The 21,053-nt window shown below is 41.8% G+C and overlaps 1 protein-coding gene across 6 annotated transcripts in view; it reads left to right on the top strand.

Annotated features, from left to right (window-relative positions):
- klhdc8a (kelch domain containing 8A) overlaps positions 1–14,405 on the top strand; it is a 55,522-nt gene extending 41,117 nt beyond the window's left edge. For all 6 annotated transcript variants that reach the window (XM_046029457.1, XM_046029458.1, XM_046029461.1 and 3 more), the window contains exons 6-8: positions 12,206–12,307; positions 12,577–12,725; positions 14,063–14,405. In XM_046029457.1, coding sequence (XP_045885413.1) covers positions 12,206–12,307; positions 12,577–12,725; positions 14,063–14,116 — 305 coding nt within the window. In that variant the 3' untranslated portion in view covers positions 14,117–14,405. The remainder of the gene's footprint in view (positions 1–12,205; positions 12,308–12,576; positions 12,726–14,062) is intronic.
- Positions 14,406–21,053: the final 6,648 nt, after the last annotated feature.

Below are 21,053 nucleotides of genomic sequence, written 5' to 3'. Positions count from 1 at the left end.
GAAATCGATCTGATAAATAGGACTTAAACCAGCTTAGAGCGGTTCCTTTAATGCCAATGAAATATTCCAGTCTCTGCAATAGGATCTGATGGTCAATGGTATCAAATGCAGCACTAAGATCTAATAAAACCAGTACAGAGACAAGTCCTTTGTCTGATGCAATAAGGAGGTCATTAGTAATTTTCACGAGTGCTGTCTCTGTGCTATGATGAGCTCTAAATCCTGACTGAAAATCCTCAAATAAACTATTGCTCTGTAGAAAGTCACACAGCTGTTTAGCAACTGCTTTCTCCAGAACCTTAGAGAGAAATGGAAGGTTAGATATAGGTCTATAGTTGGCTAAAACATCCGGATCAAGTTTGGGCTTTTTCAGAAGAGGTTTAATTACAGCTACTTTAAAGTACTGTGGTACATAGCCTGTTGATAAAGATAGATTGATCATATCTAGTATTAAGTGAACGGTATGCGGGTGTAGCTGATTACACCGTCTCTACCCTCATTTCAACTTGAAAAACTGTTCCACGGTCAGTGTCCACACTTGGGGAAACACATGAAGCACATGAAAACCTTGTGCGTGTAATAACTGAGAGCACCGCTGCAAAACGTTTTGTGACTTTCCGGGTGGGTGAAGCGTCTTCCCATTAAAAGAGACGCATTTATGCACGGGGATTTCGCATTTACGCATTTCTACACATCCAAAAGGTCTCACACACAGTCTAGGTTCATACAGGGAAACAGCTTGGAGTAAAGCAGCCATCCTCCTGATCAATCCTGAGCTCCATCAGAGCATCAAAATTATTTCAGAAACTAAAAAGTTGAATTATGTTTTACTTTGCAGAGTTTCCTCTGTCCTGTCAAGTTTATAACTACAGTTTTTAGTTTTGCTGCATAAATGTCCTAGGTTATTTGCTGACATTCCAGCACCGATGGAAACGTTCAAAATGACTGACAGCTGCCTTTCTAATCATGAAAGTAAACCATTAAAAAAAACACTCAAGCATCAGCACAAGAAAGAAATCACCTGGAAAGTTAAAAGGTAGTGGTGGGATAAATCTGAGAAAATAATTAGTTGGGTTGAGTGCGGGTGGATGATTTGTGCATACATGATTATTCAGATATTATCAGAGCCGATCCGCATCACACCAATGTAGCTCCTATAATCATGACAAAACAGTGTGAACAGCTTCTGATGTCAAATTATTAGGCTTCGGCTGATGCGGCGTGTGGGAGAAGTAGATAAACAAAAGCAAGACAAGCGAACAAGCCATAGCAAAGTGGTAATCACAGTGTAATCGCTTGGCCCCACCGGGTTGCTCTTTGCTCTGTGATCAGCAGACAAGCGCTCCGTGAGTAAACAGCAGCTGCTCTATGGCGAGTAACCATGGCAACGGCTTCTGTGTGCTACACAGCTGTAGCCTATTTAACTTAAGTTAAAATTATATGTTACATAACTTTACCTGATAAGCCTACATATAGTTTGGGGGGATGCTCTGCCATGTGAATTCCCTCGTGTTGATGTCCTATTTAGTAAACAGTAATAGATTCTGGAAACTCACAAACAGCGAGGATCAGTCTCTCTTCCAATGATTTGTGCTGTGCGTTGCGTACAAAAAGTTCAATTGAACTTTGGCAGCTGGTGGGCGTGTGCGTGAGGCAAGCACAACTGCGACAGTTTCACGGGAACGCACCGACTTGTCGCTACACCTTGTGCTTGACCACTTCCCCTTGCTACTGAACATACACTGTTTATGCTGCTTCCCGATAAAGGAAAAATGTTTCTGCTGATACCTGTTCAGAACAAAAACAAGAAAACTGGACTCTGATGGTAACTTGTTTTAACAAGCTAGATAAAAGGTAATTCCCTGGCAGTGGCAAACAGCTTTGGTTTAATATTTGATTTGATCACATTAATGTTTAAGTTAAGATTTACAAGAAATATTTTATTGCTACTGTGTAAAGGGAATACTGCTGGTAAAAAGGACCTTATTTGTTTAAACTGTTTGCAAACCACATATTATTGCACTTGTGTGTATATAGCAGTACATTTAAATTAAAAGTGCGCAATACACTTTAGAATTCATTATTCAATTTTGCGCCTAACAATGCGATTAATCGCTGTCTCAAAATAACTACACCTTTTGTGCTTTGTCAGTCACCATAGCTGTCCTATGCACTTTGAAAGGGTAGGGGGCAGTGGTAGACTGGACATTTGGTTGTAAGTTGCAACCTCAGCATGCCAGGGTGAAAAGAGGAGCTGCAGATGCCCTTAAATCTTACACACTGAACCTTTAACGTAAACTTCACAAGCAGAGCAGCCACAGGCTTCCCAGCTGGCTCTCACAAGTCTCCTCCGTTAAGTTTCATTTGAATAAAACACTAGAACGGCACCTTTCTCGTCTGTGTCTGCTTTTGGGTCCACACCTCCATTACCTGCCACTGCACTCAGCCTTCCAGACACATAAGCAGGACGTAACGTCAGTGGAGTGTTGGAATGAGGACAGCATATCAAGAGAGGTTGACGACTTTCAAGGCATGTATAAAAAATACTGCTTTATATGCAGCTCCGATGCAAAACTTAAACACCAGTTTGTTGACGTGTTTGAAAGCTGTAGAGTAAGTCTCAAAAGGCTTTTAAAGGAATAGCTCTTCTTTTGGGGAAATATTCAGATGTGCTTTCTTACAGAAGGAGAAAAGAGTCAAATCAATCTCAAACTTTATTGTCATACAAGCATAAAACAAAATATAAACTTGGTTAGCTTAGCTAAGCTTAGCATATTTAGTGGAGGCAGGGGGAAACAGCTAGCCTGGCTCTTTCCAAAGTGAAAACACCATCATCTTTTCAAGCTGATGTTTCAGACATCAGACAATTGTCTGTCTGATGGCAGACAGACAATTTGGCTTTAAATTACAAGCAGAAATTTAAAGCCAAATTTTGATTTTAGGGTACATCTGTGTGTCGGTTAGAACAGGTTTTGGTCTCTGTACAGGCACACGCATGTCCATAAAAACACAAATATTTTGTACATGCACAGGTTAAACAAGCAAGGTACACAACGTTAAAGGGGAAGTCAGCGTTACACATCAGTCTGTTTCCTGGTCCTGGGGACATGGACTACACATGAGTCTGATGAATGTCCTTAGGTGTTGTTACTTGAGTCAGCGTCGGGTGGGGCTGAAGAATACAAGTCCAAAACTGTCAGCGGTGGAGCTGCATTGTGGGTAATGTAGGAGCCAGGTTTTGAGTGTGTGGGACGAAAAGGGCAATGTCCCCGGTTCTGCTGCCTCGATTTTTAATGTCCACTGATGCTGACAGTGAGTGTCATAGTACATTCAGATTTACAGCTAGCCAGCAAGGCAGGATGTTTCTCCCTGCTTCCAGTCTTGCTAAGCAAGGCTAAATACCTCCTGATTTCAGCTCCATACCCACAGACATGAGATACTGTGTATGTCGATCTTGTCATCTCACACTCTGATTGCATACTTGACCTTGTCAATCAAGTATGCAATCAGAAAATAACTCATTATGTTAGAGTTGGTTAATTAAGTTAGAATGAAGTCGGATAATTAATGAAATTAGATTTTCATTGCACAGATTATCAGTATCCCACAGACATTTTATTTTTGTATTAGCACATGTTTAGTTATCTCCTTTTTCACTGACAGCATTTATCTTCACTTTGACTTCACTGTCACACAAAACATTCATTCACAGCAAGAGAAACGGTTTTGCACTCCAACAGGCTCCTCTCTCAATTCTGTGCACACTCAGAGTGTGTCCCACAACACAGGGAAAAGACAAAGACTACCCTGAGTGGCAGGTCAACAAATTGAGGAGGGACCGTAAGGAGAGCCATAATCAATAAGTGAAGCTTCACTTTGTGTGTGAGCGGTAGAGGTGGAAAGAAGGGAGGAAAATGCCTTCTGACACACACATATACTGCATACGCATACACACGGGGAGGGCACCATGCCCTGTTTCTCCAATCTAATTCTGGTGGAGATGAGATAGGAGATGAGCTGTGGGGGGAGGGCTGGGGATGAGGAGCGCTTTAAATGACAAGTTCCAGAAACAGATTGCTTTATTATCCATCTGCAGTAATATCACACTGTCATGCAATCTGTCGTCACACAGTCATATTCTATTGCTATTCCATTTCATATCACCAGTGTTGTGACACACGGCTGTTGGTGATGTTTCGCTATTGCAGGCAAGCTGCAACAAGTACGACCAAAAATGCAAAAACAGAGAATGAAAAACTTTAAAGTAGTGTAAAGGGTCTGTTCACCCAAATGACTAAAGAAATATTTTCTCAGTTTCCTCCAGTTGTATCCAGCCATGCAGATAATTTAGGACTTACTTGGCCAGGTTTTGAGGTGTCTGGAACGTCTGCCTCCACCACAGTGCTGTAAGCTCCACCTCTATTATATTTGTGGTGGAGACAGAAATCTCATAACTTGGACCACTAAAATCAAAGCTATCTGCACGACTGGACACTGCCCGTTTCCAGGGGTCCTGGGACTATTTTAAGAACTCAGGACTCAAACATGTGTTACAAAGGAAGGAACCAGAGTCTGAATTCAGTTCTTCTACCATACCCTGCTCTGGGGGTGGTGCTATCTAATGGTGGACACCACTCACTGATCACAAACAAACCTGGAGGTTGGAAAAAAAGAGGAGGAAAAACCCATGACCTCATGTGTCTTACTTATGGATGGAATTATAGTGAAAATAAATGATTCCTCTTCGTGCTGGGGATCCCCTGGCACCCCCTCAAGGATCCCTGGGGGTACCCAGACCCCACTCTGACAGGCATGATGTAGGGCACCCGCTATGTTGTCTGAGAGATGGAAACCGGGGAAAAGACATCCACCATTCCATCAACCAATCCAAAAGTTTCTGTTATTGATACTAATAGCATGATGGATTCTACTGCATTTACTGCATCCAACAAAAACTCTTTCATCAGAGGCTTCAGGCATCAGTAAGGAAAACCACAAATGATGCAGTCCTCCTGGGGCCAACTAGTAAAAATTGTATTCCATGTTGTCTGTATTTGATTTATATCCTGCTTGAGATGCTAAAAACTACCCAAGAGACTTGAAAGCAGATGGGATGGAGCAGAATTGACGATAGAGTCAATGTGGTCTTGTTTTAGCCGTGACTGTAGGCCAGTATGCAATTACTAAAAATGGCAGCGTAATGGTGAGATTCTGTTGAAAAGCATCGTCTGTGTGGTCGGCAGAGATTTCACACTTGACAGACAGAATCGAGAATCAAAGACTGAGAACCAATCACAATCCTTTTCTAGTTTTAATCACAAGGAGACAATTACAGAGGAGAGCTGTGGACCAAGTTACTCCCACACAGACTCAAAAGCCCAGTCTTTGGGGAATCGGATCTCCTGTATTCTCTCTCTGTCTCTATTCTTCCTCTCTGTATTTTCTCTGTCGCTCCATCTCTTTATTCTCCTCCGCCGTCTCCCTCCAGAGTAGAATAATGCATGCTGGTGTTTTCTCTGCATCCTACAAAGAAGATTTTGTCGCAGACTTGTGTAATCCCTCCAAAGCAAATAGGAATAGGGTCTGCAGTGGAAACTCAGTCTGAGAGGATTGGACCATAAGTCTAGTGTTGACACAACTGTAATTTAAAGAGGGAAATCCAGCCTGGAACACTAAGCACTATTTCCGAGTCTTGTAGCTTGCATTCTGCATCCACTTTGTAGGTTGATGTTGTATTTTCCATTGCTTGATATGTGGAAAAGAGGAGCTGGACCATATGGAGCAGCAGGGAGTTATCTCAAAGGTGGAGGAGCCCACTGAATGGTGTGCACCTATGGTGGTAGTGCCGAAACGCACGGGCAAGGTGAGAATATGCACCGATCTCACAGAGCTGAACAAATCAGTTATAAGAGAGAAGCACCCCCTCCCCTCAGCTGAACACACCTTAGGACAGCTTGCTGGGGCCAAAGTGTTTTCAAAGCTAGATGTCAACGCAGGATTTTGGCAGATTCCACTGTCCAAGGAATCATCTCGGCTAACCACTTTCTTAACTTCGTTCGGGCGATATTGTTACAATCGCCTGTGCTTTGGAATCTTGTCAGCACCAGAACACTTCCAGATGCGCATGTTACGCATCCTGGAGGGCCTGGAGGGTGTTCTGTGTCAGATGGATGATGTGCTCATGTGAGGAGCCACACAGACGGACACGATGAGAGACTGTGGAGAGTACTGTCCCGACTGCAAAGGTGGGAGTGACCCTTAACGACAAGTGTGAGTTTTCCAAGAACAGGATCACGTTCCTGGGGCAGGTCATTGAGGCATCGGGACTGTATGGCAGCAGGATAGTCATCCCAGCATCACTCAGGGCAGACATGGGGCGGCTGTGGCTCAGGAGGAAGAGCGGGTTGGCTGTTAATCGGAAGGTCGGCGGTTCAATCCCTGGCTTGCGTGTCGAAGTGTCCTTGGGCAAGATACTGAACCCCGATTTGCCCCTGGCGGCTGTTCCGCCAGTGTATGAGTGAGTGTGAATGTTAGTTTCCGTTTGAGCACTTAGGCTCAGTGTATGAATGTGTGTGACTGGTGAATGCAGATGTAGTGTAAAAGCGCTTTGAGTGGTCGAAAAGACTAAAAAGGCGCTATACAAGTACGGAACATTTACATTTACATCCTGTCCAAGCTGCACGAGGGCCAACTGGGAATAACAAAATGCAGAGAGCGAGCTAAACATTCAGTGTGGTGGCCAGGCCTCAGCAGAAAGCTGACACAAATGATAGAGAAATGTGATGTGTGGAGCCATGAGAGAATAAATCTCAGAGAAACGATGATGCCTGCTGAGCTCCCGCCAAGACCATGGTCTACTGTAGAAGCAGATTTGTTCCAGATAGAAAACAAACTATACCTGGTCATTGTGGTCTATTTCTCAAGATATTTTGAAGTGGCCAAAATGACATCCACAACATCTGGAGCTGTGATCTATCGTTACTCGTCATGGTATACCTGAAGTGGTCCACTCAGACAACGGCCCACAGTTTGCATCTGAGACCTTCAGAAAGTTCACACAGGACTGGGGCTTTAGTCATGTGACATCCAGTACCCATTTCCTACAAAAGTCTCCTCAAGACATCCAGCCACCCTTATCTCGCCCTGATGGCCTATCAAGCTGCTCCCTTGGCAAATGGATACAATCCCACTGCTTCTGATGGGAAGGAAAATAAGAACACCAGTTCCTGTCATTCCATCCAAGCTCAACCCAGGGAGCGCAGACATAGATAACTTGAAAAGGACAGAATGAACGTACAGACAAAAACTGCGACAGAACTATGACCGAAGACACAGATTACGCGACATGCCATACCTTCACCCCGGTGATCATGTGTGGGTCAAAGATACAGTGGAAAGAGGCACTGTGGTGTCTACTGCCAAGGTCCTACATCATTGAGAAGCCCGGGGGTACTCTGCGAAGAAACAGATACCATCTTTCCCCAACCCCTGTGGCTCCTGAAAAACCTGCCAACTCAACTGAGCCAGCACCAGAGAGCACTGTTCCTGACGCCGCACACACTCCTGTCAAACCAGGAGTGTGAAGCCAGTCAGCAGACTCCAGCGTGTGAGAGACGTTTCCCAGCCCGAATAAGGAATCCTCCATCTTACCTGAAAGACTTTATTTGTTCTTAGAAATGACACCTGTTGAGTTGATGGAGGAGGGCAGTGAGTAGTTGATTGTTGCCAGCTTTTGTTATTAGAAGCCAATTAAGTTTTTCAGAAGCACATGTTCAAAGTGTTTTATAGCTGAACAGAATGGCAAAAGTTGAGAAGCCATAATTATGTGTTATTACTGTTACTGATCTTGATAACATTTTAATGATGGAATGGATTATATTTTGCAGTATAAGAAGTAATCTGAAGAGCCTTCTGTTACAGTTAGAAATTCTCTTAATGTTCATTCCTGCATCTGCACAGGGAATATCCTGTTTAGAAAGGGGGATGTAGTATCAGATTGACTACTGAGGTAGGAACCTTGTGCAGGTGGCTGATTCGGGGGGGGGTCAATAAAGCCGTGGGATCAACCGACATGCTGCTGTGGTCTTTCAGTAGAGCCTCCTATTAAGATTTTTTAATTTTGTACTTGTGAAAATGTTTTGTAGCTGTGTGGAAATGTTTGAATGTGTATCTGAATATCAGAAAAACCCAAAGTTTACAGGTACGGATAAATTCTACAGCTACAAAACAAACCTACAGTTACAATTACTTTTGTCCCACATTTGACACATACTACTGAATGACCAATGGGGATGCTCTGATTAACATGTTATTTGACTATCCAATCAGGAATATCAGTTCACCATCCAATCACGGATTCTGGGGGGTGGGCCATATTGTCTGCCACGGGAAATTTCACATGCCATCGCCATTGCTGTTTACATTCTGCCCTCTGCCAACCCGACGTCGGAGTGTAATGTCACCCACACTGCCATTGCTGTATTCCAGACTCAACACCCGAGTGCCCTCATAGTGATCTCGGGTGACTTCAACCACGTCACCATGACCACCACACTAACCGACTTCACCCAGTATGTGAGCTGCCATTCTAGAGAGGAGAGGAACCTGGACCTGCTGTATGCTAATGTTAAGGATGCATACAGATCTTCCCCCCTCCCCCCACTGGGCAGGTCAAACCACAACCTGGTTCACATCAATCCCTGCTACGTGCCTCTGGTGAAAAGGCAGCCTGCGACCACAAGGACAGTAAGGAGAGGCCTATTAGACACTTCAGGGATGTTTCAAGGTAACAGACTGGGATGCTCTCTGTGAGCCACATGGAGAGGACATAGATGGGCTTAGTGAGTGCTCAGATTACATCAACTTCTGTGTGGACTGAACTGTCCCAGCAAAGAGGAGGGCTTTCAGAGACGGGAATAAGGAAGAAGTGAGGGCCATAGGGGGACCTGAAGGTGAAGATCAGGTAGGGTAAGGAGAAGTACAGGAGGAAGCTGGAGCGGAAACTCTAGAAGAACAACATGAGGGAGGTCTAGAGCGGCATGAGGAACATCACTGGCTTCAGACTGACTGGCAGCAGAGGAGTTGAAGGCATCTTGGACAGGGCCAACAAACTTAATCTGTTCTTTAACAGATTTGATGCCATGGCTCCTGCCCATCCCCCCACTAACTCAGCTGCTGTCTCACCTCCCTACTCCCCCTTCCTCCGGCTCTCAGGTTATCAGCTCTCTCCAGCGCTTTGAGTGGTTGAAAAGACTAGAAAGGCGCTATACAAGTACAGAGCATTTATATTTACATTTACAAGCCGGCAAGCACTGTGAGGGGAAGTCATTCCTGCCTGTGGCCATCAAACTTTTTAACTCCTCCCTCTAAGTGTCTGACACACGGACACTTAGTTAGTTTTTAAACTGGACCATGTTATCTATTTTTGTGCAATATTATCTGTTTAATAATTAATGTGCAATATTCTCTGCTGCTATTTATTCACTAGTACTTTTTTGTTCACCAGAATAATTCTCTAATAATGTAAATATTGTACATATTACTATTTCTATTCCTTATGCCTTGACATGTGTGCAATTGTGACAAAGAATTTCCCCTCAGGGATCAATAAAGTATTTCTGATTCTGATACAGTAAACAATAGTTAAAAGTTATGTTTGCTTCCAAAAATGAAATGATACCACAGCCACACATGGAAAGCATTTAAACAATTCAATTTAAATTTATTAACAGGCAGAACAAACAATAATAGGTGGGTGTTAAAGAATGTGTGTGGCGATGGAGCAATGTGACCCATCCACCTTTGTGTCCCTGAGCAAGACACTTAACCCATCGTTACTCCAGAGGCGTGTGACCTCTGACAGGTATAGCAATTGTAAGTTGCTTTGGATAAAAGTGTCGAATAAATGTATTTGTATTTTACTTGTTTATTTTACAGGCCTGTCTTCAAGAACCTGTATGATTGCTTCTTAAAACATTTTGTAGATTCTTGAGCTATTGAGCTATAAAGCACGGCAAACAGTTCCAGAGAGAGGAAGGTCTATACATTACTGTCACACGCTTTAATACTACAGACACATATCATTCAGCATATAACATAATTGCTGGAACAGGAGGAGAGAACAGAGTAGACAGCCAGCTGTGCTCTCCTTCTCTTCTCTTTAGTGGCATTTACCGGGCCGGAAAGGAAAGCACAGCTCTTCATTACAAACTGCTGCAACGTGCAGGAAGGCTTGCCATCTGGCTGCTTAACTCTCTTATTCTCTCTGCCTCTTTCAGAGAAAGATGGAAAATAAACAAGAAAGAGGGAGAAATAGCAAGGTAAAAGAAACAGAGGAAGAGAATGAAAACCGAATAAGAAGACAGTGAGAGAGAGAGCATGAGGAAGAGTGATAGAAGAGAGAAAATGTAAAAATAAGTATGAGAAAGGTCCAGAAAACAGAGAGACAAAGATAACGAGCTGGTCCAGGACATTGTTTTTTCCCTTTTTGTTCTGTCTCTATCCTTTGTTCCACTCCTCTCTTTCCCTTGCTCCCTAATGAAGTTATCTTTCTTCCTCTGTCACGATTCCCTCCAGTCTGGGTTTCCTTCAGATAAACAAAAAAGATAAAAAAAGATTTGGCAGCAACAGAACCTAAAAGTAAAACCAAAACCAGAATCTGCTGGGGAAACAGACACATTGTTTGATGGCTATGTTTTCATTTCTTCTACTTTTTATCATCTGGAGTGCTTCAGCTCACCTCTCCTCCAACCTTTGTAGGAAATTGTCTTCATTGTCATTCCTCAGTGTCATGTCATTAGGGAGGTTAAATGAAAATTGGAAATGTCTTCCACACCTGCGGCCTGACTAGTTTTTAATGTTGTTTCCAATATTTTGGGATTAAAGCTGCTAATAGCTATTTTGGTGGAGGTACTTGCTCACTGCTGCACCTGCGTGCGCCTGGGTTACAAAGTAATCCACCGGGAATGTGTGCTCACATGTGGTTAATTGACCAACGCAGCGCCTTCATAGACATTGAGAAAGTTTAGCTAGTTTCAACGGCAGACAACCCTGCATTGTTTTGCCATTCAATGTGAAGCAAAATAACAACGTACTAGAATAAAATTTGCTTGGACTGTAAGAACAAGTCCTGCTTGGAACACCTTACCTTAAACATGCACTAACAACTGAGCTAGCTGTGCTGACAGGTTAGTTGCTCTGTCATTAGCTTGTGCACACACATCTGCCCACTTCAGATGTCAGTGCTTCCCCTATATGCATTCAGTGGTGCACCCCTGCTGCTGAATTTCCCACGATAGTTAAACTATGCGCTACAAATGTTTTCACTCACACACTGTGGGAGCATGGCAACACTCAATGCTTGGCTAGCTTCCTCTCAAGGAAAATATTCTGGCAGTAAATGTACGGTGTTGGTTACAGTGTTTCGGCTTCTCAAGACCAAGAAAAGTCTGTTGTTTCCCACCTGCTGAAAAAGTGAAACCTGTTAGCGCTAAGTTAGCTAACATCTCCCCTCCCCTTCAGACTGAGCTGAGCAGGAAAGCTTCAACAAGCAGGCTGCGTCTTTTGGCTGCTATGTAAGTTAACATTAGCTCAATAGAAAGTAACTGGTAGCTGTATTTTATTACTAATGAGGAGACGTTTCTTTTTGGATTTTAATGTGCAAATAAAATGCACCTCAGAAGGGAGGAGGTTTCTCATGTTGCACACAAAAGGCAAACACAAACAATCGTATCTATAAAGATTCTGAGGTCATATTAATAAATGTTAAATCACTGTGGAGCATCATAACTAACCAAATAACTTTCCCCAAATCTAAAGGTTGTAGTTCCTCCAGTAGACTGATCTTTGGCTGTTGGTTATTTATTATCTGCTCTAGCTTTTCCAACTCTTTGTTCAGACATATGGTGAAAATAATGGCCCAATGTGATGTGAAATTACATATTTGTCATTGAAAAACGTAAAATTTTCTTGGGGGAGGACCCCCAAACCCCCCACCACCCTGACCATGACCACCAACACCAAAACATTCAGCTAAAGCTCACATTAAACTGGGAAAACACTGAAGTTTTAAACTATTCTGACGTGCATCGCATGCTCATGGACACAAGAGCAATACTGCTGGGACACGCAAAAATTTTGCTTCACCTCCACTGCTATAACTCCATCCTAAGGGAAACACTGGATGTGGTTTCTTCTTCTTCTGCAGGCACCTGGTTGAAGTCGGAGGAAACGGTGGCGATGAAGACGAAGAGAGCTGACTTTGCTGCTGCTTTCCTGCGTGGCCGGATGGTGGTAACTGGAGGACTTGGTAAGAGGGAGCATCGTAAACTAAACTTGGTTGCTGCTTTTACGCTGCACTTTCAGTTGATTGAATGTTGCTGCAATTTGATTGGTTAAAGTAACCTAGCTAACCTTACCTAAGTGTTCACAAGACTGAATGAATGTGATAGCAAACTGAACCACACTCATCCGTCTAGTGTTAGTTTTCCTGTGAAATATGAGCTTCTACCTGAGAAGTAACCTGTGTGCCAGTCAGAATACAGAAACAGCCTTGATTGGGCTGATATCTTTTCCAAGGTCATGAGCCTTCTGCGCTGGACACGGTCGAGGCCTTTCATCCTCAAAAGAAGAAGTGGGAGAAGTTGGCTGCCATGACCTTTCCCCGATGCTCCACCTCCTCCATCGTCATCAGAGATCGCCTCCTGGTGGTGGGAGGAGTCAACCAGGTATCCTGTACTGAGGCGGGGGGTGGGGTGGTTCCACACTTTATTCTTATTGTTGTATTCAGTCAATGATTAGGAAGGTCAACCTTGGACCACCCCCCACCCCCACGTTTGCTTTTTGTATTTTATCTAGTGCTGGGCAACAATCAAAATTTTTAATTGCAATTAATTGCATAGTTATGCGCAAAATTGAATAATGAATTCTAAAGTAGTGTATTGCGCACTTTTAATTTAAATGTACTGCTATAAACACAAAAGTGCAATAACATGTGGTTTGCAAACACTTTCAACAAATAAGGTGCTTTTTAACCAGCAGTATTCCCTTTACACAGTAGCAATAAAATATTTCTTGTAAATCTCAACTTAAACATTAATATGATCAACTCAAATATTAAACTGAAAATAATATAAAATATTATTTGCCACTGCCAGGGAATTACCTTTTATCTAGCGTGTTAAAACAAGTTAGAGTCCAGAGCCGCGATCAGAACAGGCACCTTCTGAGCAACAGGTTAACAGATATAAACCTGTTTTCTTGTTTTTGTTCTGAACAGGTATCAGCAGAAACATTTTTCTTTTATCAGGGAGCAGAAACAGTCTATGTTCAGTAGCAAGTGTCCCTGTTACCGTGAGGTGAAGTGTCGCAGTTGTGCTCGCTTCACGCACACGCCCGCCTGGTGCCGAAGTTGAATTGTCTTGAACTTTTTGTAGGCTACGCAACCCACAGCACAAATCATTGGAAGAGAGATTGATCCTCGCTGTTTGTGACTTTCCAGAATCTATTACTGTTTACTAAATAAGAAATCAACGGGAGGGAAAACCAATTGCTCTTTAGGGATACATAAAAGTTAAAATAAAGAAAGAGTTAAAAGCAAAGAGCCTGAAACCAAGGTCAAACGCTGACCCAGTTACTGAGCCATTGTGTCAGCACTTCTTCTAACCTGTACCACCTGGTGGCAACCAAAGCTACAGCAGCAGCAGTGCATTTCTGGAAATTCAGATATGTGTTCAATAATCAACTGGCAGAAGATTTGGTAAAAAGTTGAAAGGAAATGAGGAGTTTAGACTGACTCAGCTGTTGCTGAATCCAAGCATGGGCCATACCCCTAACACCAAGAAACAGAAGAACAAAAGAGATACATAAACATCCATCAGGTGTGACGAATTAGACAGGAAACTGGTTATGTATTGTTTCTATGGTTACCAGTAGTTACCTGAGGGATGAGGTGTCCTGAAATGCAGTTTCAGTAAATACCTCCCAGTCAATTTTCATGTATTGAAGGTATCAGTTTTGAATGAACGTCCGACCTTTGACCGCCCATCTTTCCCTTTTACCCCAGGTTCCCAGCTCAGCTCATGAGATCCTGTATGTAAAGGAAGAAGAGTATCTGTAGCTGCAGGAACTGACATCAGATCAGTGATTCCACTCCCTTGTGGATTGTGACTGTGTGATGAAATGTAACAGATAACACTGCCCCCTGCTGGGCTTTCTGACACTGAGCCCCACATGTAAGCACGCACATGCACAATGGAGGAGCTGGCTCTTTCTTTATACCAAGTTGCATTCCTTGATCCTTTCAGTATGTGACACTTCTGCGTTGTACGTTGTAGTGCATACATGGAGAATAAACTATTTTGTAGCGTATATGTCTAGTAATGTAGACAGAAAATATGTGGAACATATCTTTGGTTATGTGTCTTTGTGTTTGTGTGGAGCTTGCTAGCAAGTGAGCATTTGTAGATTACATTTTTTTATTAAGTTAGACAAAGTGACTGCAACATTTGTATATTTTTAACATCATCTAGCTACAGACTGGGTAATTTTAGGTTCATAAACTGTACTGTAACACAATTTGCACTACAGCAGTTAACACTGAGTTTGAGTAGATTTTTAGATCAAATATTTCTAGTGTAATTACACAGAGAATGCTGTACTTTCACTCTTCCATGCTGTAGCAGTGCATGTGTGTGGGTATGATAATAGATATGACTGAATACATTGCATAAAGGAAAAGACACTGTATTAAATGATACTGTTTAAGTGATCACCAGACTGCTGCTGTAGACAAAGAAATGGATACAGTTTGTACACATTATTCCTGCAGCAATACACCTTTTCTTTAGTGTTTCATTGTGCAACATGTGCTGTAATAATCATCAGTTAATAACACCTCACTCAGGTTGTGATGTTACAAATCTGTTGTGACTTCAGAGATAATCTACTGACTGATATTATGTTTGCTGTCATCATAATAGTCAAAGCCAAACTCTTGTCTCTTTGGCGAATTTCATTTCATCCTACAACGTGATCAGACTTTGATCTGTGCGGCACCCTGTCATGTAATATGTTGAGGGTATGAGCAGGCTTATTCAGTGGAATAAATGGATTTGTTGTTTATATTGCACCTATTTTCCACTAGATGGCAGAGATTACACACATGAATCCATGCAGTCTTCTCCAGAGTGAAGCAGTATAAATTCACAGTATATTATTACATATGCAGGTATGTTGTCAGATCATTAACTTAATTTCTCTTTCATGGAATGACATGTGTTCTTAAGCAAAATTAAAAAATGAATAAACTTTATGGATGTTTAATGAATATTACAAGCAATACGATCAATCCTTCGGTGACCAGTGTGACAGCTGACATAGGAGTAAGCTGATGGCCTAGATTGTATTTCAGAGGTAAATTATGATTGAAACAGCAGGATTTTTATACATGCTAGCAAAATGATATGCCAGCATTAGACTTTTTTATGGTAACGTTTCTTATGTGTGCTATTTAAAAAAATGTCTCAATCCGTTCAACTCGGTTAAAGTTCTCAAACACGGAAGGCTGCCTGGTTTGCTTTAATTGACAAAGTTTATTGCACAAATTCACCTCTTGATCTTTCTCTGTTATGGCTCTATAAAGCCCCGTGGAGCCACAACCAAATTCCAACAATTTTAATGTTTTGGTAAGGAGACGACCTCTGTGGTAATTTGGCTCCCGGTAGAATTCTGTCAGGGCTCTGGAGCGGACCCAGAACAACTGTCATCAGCTGTTGGCTGTAAACACTAGCAGGACTAAAGTTACAGTGCGGCTATGTTGAAACTATAACTTAGCACAACATAACTGCGCTGTAATAACGTTATGCTTTATTAAATGTAACAAAATTATCAAAATATATATATAATGTCAGTCCAGTGACTGTTACCTGACAACAGACTTGCCTCTCATTCCCCGGTGCTGGCAGTTACTCAACCTGCCGAATGAAGACAGACTCCAAGGAGGACCCATGTGAGTGATGAACGATTAGTTCATTCCTGCTCTACAGTAGCCGAGATGTCACGTGACAAATGAACGACTCAAACCCAGAGACCCACAGTTGAGAGTCGTAAACTAATCAATACTGTTTCCTGTGCTGACGGAGCCCATGCAGCTGCCGTGTGACAAGTGAACAAATTACTCACTGAGACAACCCGTTCCTCCTGAGTCACATACAAGATTAGGTCAAATGAACAAAATGTTCTTTGAACGACACAACACTAATCAGAGATGGGCTGTGTTTGTAGAAAGTAGATACAGGGTCTGTGTGTGTTGATTCAAGGTTGCTAGATGATATTAATTGGACCCATGTGAGTGGTGAACAAATAGTTCATGTCTGCTCCACAGTAGCCGAACTGTCATGTGACAAATAAACAACTCATACCCAGAGACCCACAGTTGAGAGTCGTGAACTAATCAATTCTGTTTCCTGTGCTGATGGAGCCCATGCAGCTGCTGTGTGACAAGTGAACGTAAGAGTCCAAGACTATTCAGACTACTAATTCCTCCTGAGTCATATGCAAGATTATATCATATGAACGAAATGTTCTTTGAACAACACAACATTACACCTTTCGACAAGTTATGGCCAAGAAAGCATGCCAAAGGTAAGACATAAGCTAGCTTACAATGTTAACTGTCCTGTCAGAAACAGTAATGTTGCCAATTTTATAACTTAGCCCAAAGTTAGTAACCAAAACGTTGCCTAAGCTAATTGTTAGTTTATGGAGACCAGTGGCAGCAACCTGGATGTAATGTAGACTAACGTTAACAGGATAAAATATATTGGGATCTTTCTCTTGTTGCAGACAAATGCATTTTATCTATACAATATGTAAGCTAATTCCAGCAGGAGCTAGCTCCTCTCTGCTAGCTTTAACAGAAATTAGCCTGACCTCCATTTTACAAGTTGAATACGATGCTGATAAATGAATAAGGCACGTTATATGTTTTAAACAATCATGGCCAGAAAACCGTTTTTAACTTAATAATACCATATTGGTCCGAATATATTTCTCCCCCCCTAAAAATATGTCTAAAAAAGTGGTGTCGTCTAGACAGATGACGCATAATAAGGTAGGTTACCGGTATTTGTATAGCGAGTGTTTTAACATAAATGAGCCACCATTGTCACCTGGTTTGTTTGTCATTCTGTTTACTGTGCATCTATAATGGTTATAATAACATATATGGCGCCGTTTCCAATTCTACCTTTATCTATCACTGAACTTAGGTGAATTCACAAACCAGTTTGTTGAGCAGTTTAATTTGTAATTCAAAACGCTTACTCGTATGCATTGTAGTGATCTCTCTCAAAAAAGAGGCATCCTTAAGTGCGTTGTCACCTAAAATCCCATTTCATAATAAAAGTATCTTCACGTTACACGCTGCATTTCTTTCTTAAGCTGACAGTCATAGATGGCTTTGGAGGTCTATAAGGCAGCTGAAGGGAAGAAGAGGGCAAGGCTTAGACATGCTGCTAAACAGAGAAAGTGGTTCCTTGAGACTCTCGCTTGTGTATCCTTCTCACGTCTTTCACGCCTGATCAGTTTGCATGTCTGATCATTACTAAAGATGTACAGCACATGTACGCATGATCTTTAAAGTGAACAGACTTTAGTGAGTCACCATCGTGACACATCAGTACCTTTAGTAGTGGAGCTTCTCTCACTGACGAATAAAGCACTGTTGTCCAGTCAGACGTAATCCACAGTAGGTTACTTCCTCATTAAAAGGCCACACATGCCACATAGACAGTCACAGTGTCATAATTATGTGGCTGAGCTGGTAACCTTGCAAACAGTGCTTGAAGAGGTCCAGTCTTGTAGGGAACCACCATTAACACTGAGCTAATGAAAGTCAGAAACAGCCTGGGAACAAACTGGTCACATAGTTAGTAAAGCATTTGTATTTTCCCCTCAACCTTTTACTGGAAATGTTCATACACATCAAACATACATGTTTTCTACCCGCCTGCTGTGCAGCAACTTGGAAATCTGTCAGACACAAGAACTTTATTTTGAAATTTGCCTTGTCATATCTACGGATCTCTGCCGAGGCTTAAAAGCTGTAAGTCAAAAGGCACTAAAGGATCCTTGACCATCACAAGTGATGGATGCAGTAATGTGTATAATGTAATACAGCAGTAACCGCTGCACTCAGTGACTCAGCCAGCTTTAGTAATGTTTGCCAAGGCTTGTTAGCTGATGCTTATTCACTGCTTACTCTACATCCACACTGATTTCTTCTGTGAGGTTTTTCCTGCTGCCCTCCAAGGATCGAAATTTGCTCTAATAATGACTCATGCACACACACACATTTTAGACATCATCCAATCTAAATGTGTTGATTGCACTCACGTGAGTCAACTGCATGTTTGTGGCTACTGAACTTCTTTCTCTCTGTGTTTTTTCCAGATTTACTCAGTAATTGCCCTGCAAGCAGCAGACAGACACAGTCGGGGGCAGTTATTAGCCTCTCATGTAACAGGGGGATAATCAGTACCACTATTACACAAAGAAAGTAAATGGAAAAATGGTGACTGGAAAGAGAAAGGTCACATTTCCTTTCAATGATGAGGCCTATAATCAAATATTTGTACTGCACAGTAAAGAACATTGAGGTGATCAGGGTACCTACTCCAAATATCAATAATATTCAGAACCCCTCTTCATGTTCAAATAAGTTATATCATTCCTAGTAAAAAAAAAGGCTCAAAATGTTTTTCCCGCCTGGTGACAGCTCTATTGTTTGGGGGTTATTGGCAGAATGTCTTGGTTGCAGGTCTTTTCTTGGACACTTCGGCCTCTACATGCTGCAGTCTCTGCTTCAGGAATGAATCACACCGGCACAGAGTCGTGAATCATGGGGACCCTGTCTGGTTGATGGCAAATGGGTCATATTTGATCTGAACACAAGGTTTCCAACCATGTTGCATAATGTGTGGGAACAAGTGTATTTGTACTTTCAGATACTTCTATAGCAGGAAAGTCCCAGAGTGTGTGGAGTGTGTTTGTCAGAGGATGAGTGCATGGTGGTGGGCGTAAGGGCACTGGAGGGTAGTCTGGTCAAAGTGCATGATGAATGCTGCTCTAACGTGACATTGTACTCATACGATTTATAATGAAGAGCTAAGCAAAAATTATATTTAAAACTATAAAACACTACTAATCTGGTGAAATTATTATTACATTATCTTTTCAGTTAATTTACAATGAATACATCCCCCAGAGCTTCCCATCACAGCAGGTTTACAGAAGCCATAAGTTCAGTGTCACAAATGCAGGTGGAGGACACAGCTGATTCTAGGGTCACAGGTCAGGACATCCACTTTCACCTGCACTCTGTGATCCCACACGATCACCTTTCTGGCCCCCTTGTTAGCTGCTAAGCTATTTGTGACATCCTGAGCGCACAGAAGCTAAGTCTCATATGACATTGGTGGAAGAAGAAATTAGAATCTTTACTCAAGTACATGTTGCAGTACTAGACTGTAAAAATTCTCCATTCCAAGTGAAAGTCCTGCATTCACTTAAGTATTACCAACAAAGTGTATTTAAAGTATTAAAAGTGAAGCTACTCGTGTATAAAAATTGCCTATGTGAGAGTATAAACTGACACATTACAGCAGGAGTTTGACGTTTTGGGAAATATGCTTAGTGTTAGATAAGAAGACTGAGAAACAGTAAATAAGTAAATGTGAGGTTACTGCTAGGTTAGCTTAGCATATAGACTGGAAACAACACACCATGTTGATGGTGAATGCAGGTCAGGGGCTGCAAACTTCTTACCTTCATTGAATGAAATACACTAGTCTGGTATATGACCCCCCATAAACCACCACATCTCATTTTTACACCTTGAATTTTATACGAAATGAGACGTGTTAATCAGTGAGCTTGTGGAATTTGTTAACTTCAGACGGAGCCAGGCTAGCTGTTTCACCCTTGTTCCAGGTGTTTTTCTTAATGCTAGGCTAAGCTAACCATCTCTCAGACACATCTTCATAGCGTACAGACATGAGAATGATATCAATTTGATATCGAGCATTTTAAATTATATATAATTCCTCTGAAATGTGGTAAACTGGAAGGTTTTTTTATTCTCAAAAACGTTCTTTGTTATTAGTGTGTGTATACTTATTTACTTTCCCCTACTGGCATATGAAGAATTTAGCAATATGCTGTATTCTCATAATTATTATTATTATCAAGAATGAAAACAGCATTTCTTTCACAGTAGACACCAGTCTGACTAAAAACAGTTGTGCTGGGGTGCAAGAACTTGGAGAAAAATGGATGAGCCTCAGGGAAGACATGCACACACACATCCACAAAGATAAATAAAGTAGTCATGGATGCACAGACCCACGGCAAGCAGCATTTAACGTTGTCCTCCACCTTTTCATCAGCCTCCAGTTACGCACCTAGGACCCGGACAAAAGTTCATTCTAATGTGTTTGCACATTTACATTACCACCATTTATTTTCCAAAGTCTCAGGTTGTATTTTGTCTTTTCGTTGTTACACGTAAACATTTTCAGTTTGCTGTGGTAATAAACATGACGTCCAACTTACTCAAGTTACTTCATTAAACAGGCTGTGGGTACTACTGTGCTACTACGTAAAACCAATATAATGGATTACCTAACTCAAGCAAGTTCTTGCATATTGATTTTCTTGTTGTAATCTAATTATTGAAAACCAATAGTGTAATTAATCTAAACATGAAAGCATACTTTGGCAAAACGTCAGCAGTATTGAAGTATACAACATTTACAGCGATTGGGCAATAGGCAAAAACACATGGTCCTTTAAGATAAGGCACCCCTCTCGTCTCTGACCTGAAACTATACTATCCATTTTCCATAATGTGATGATGTGTTTTGCTTATAGGCTGAACCATGTGCTGCCCACAGGAGATTACTCTTCACACACACACACAGTCTTGTGGCACTATCTTTGTAGGGACCTGTTATTGACATCCCTAGACCTTTACAATAAAAAAATAAAATTGTGTT

Source organism: Micropterus dolomieu, linkage group LG18 (assembly GCF_021292245.1).
Source record: "Micropterus dolomieu isolate WLL.071019.BEF.003 ecotype Adirondacks linkage group LG18, ASM2129224v1, whole genome shotgun sequence".
NCBI lineage: Eukaryota > Metazoa > Chordata > Actinopteri > Centrarchiformes > Centrarchidae > Micropterus > Micropterus dolomieu.
This window is presented reverse-complemented; position numbering and strand designations above follow the sequence as displayed.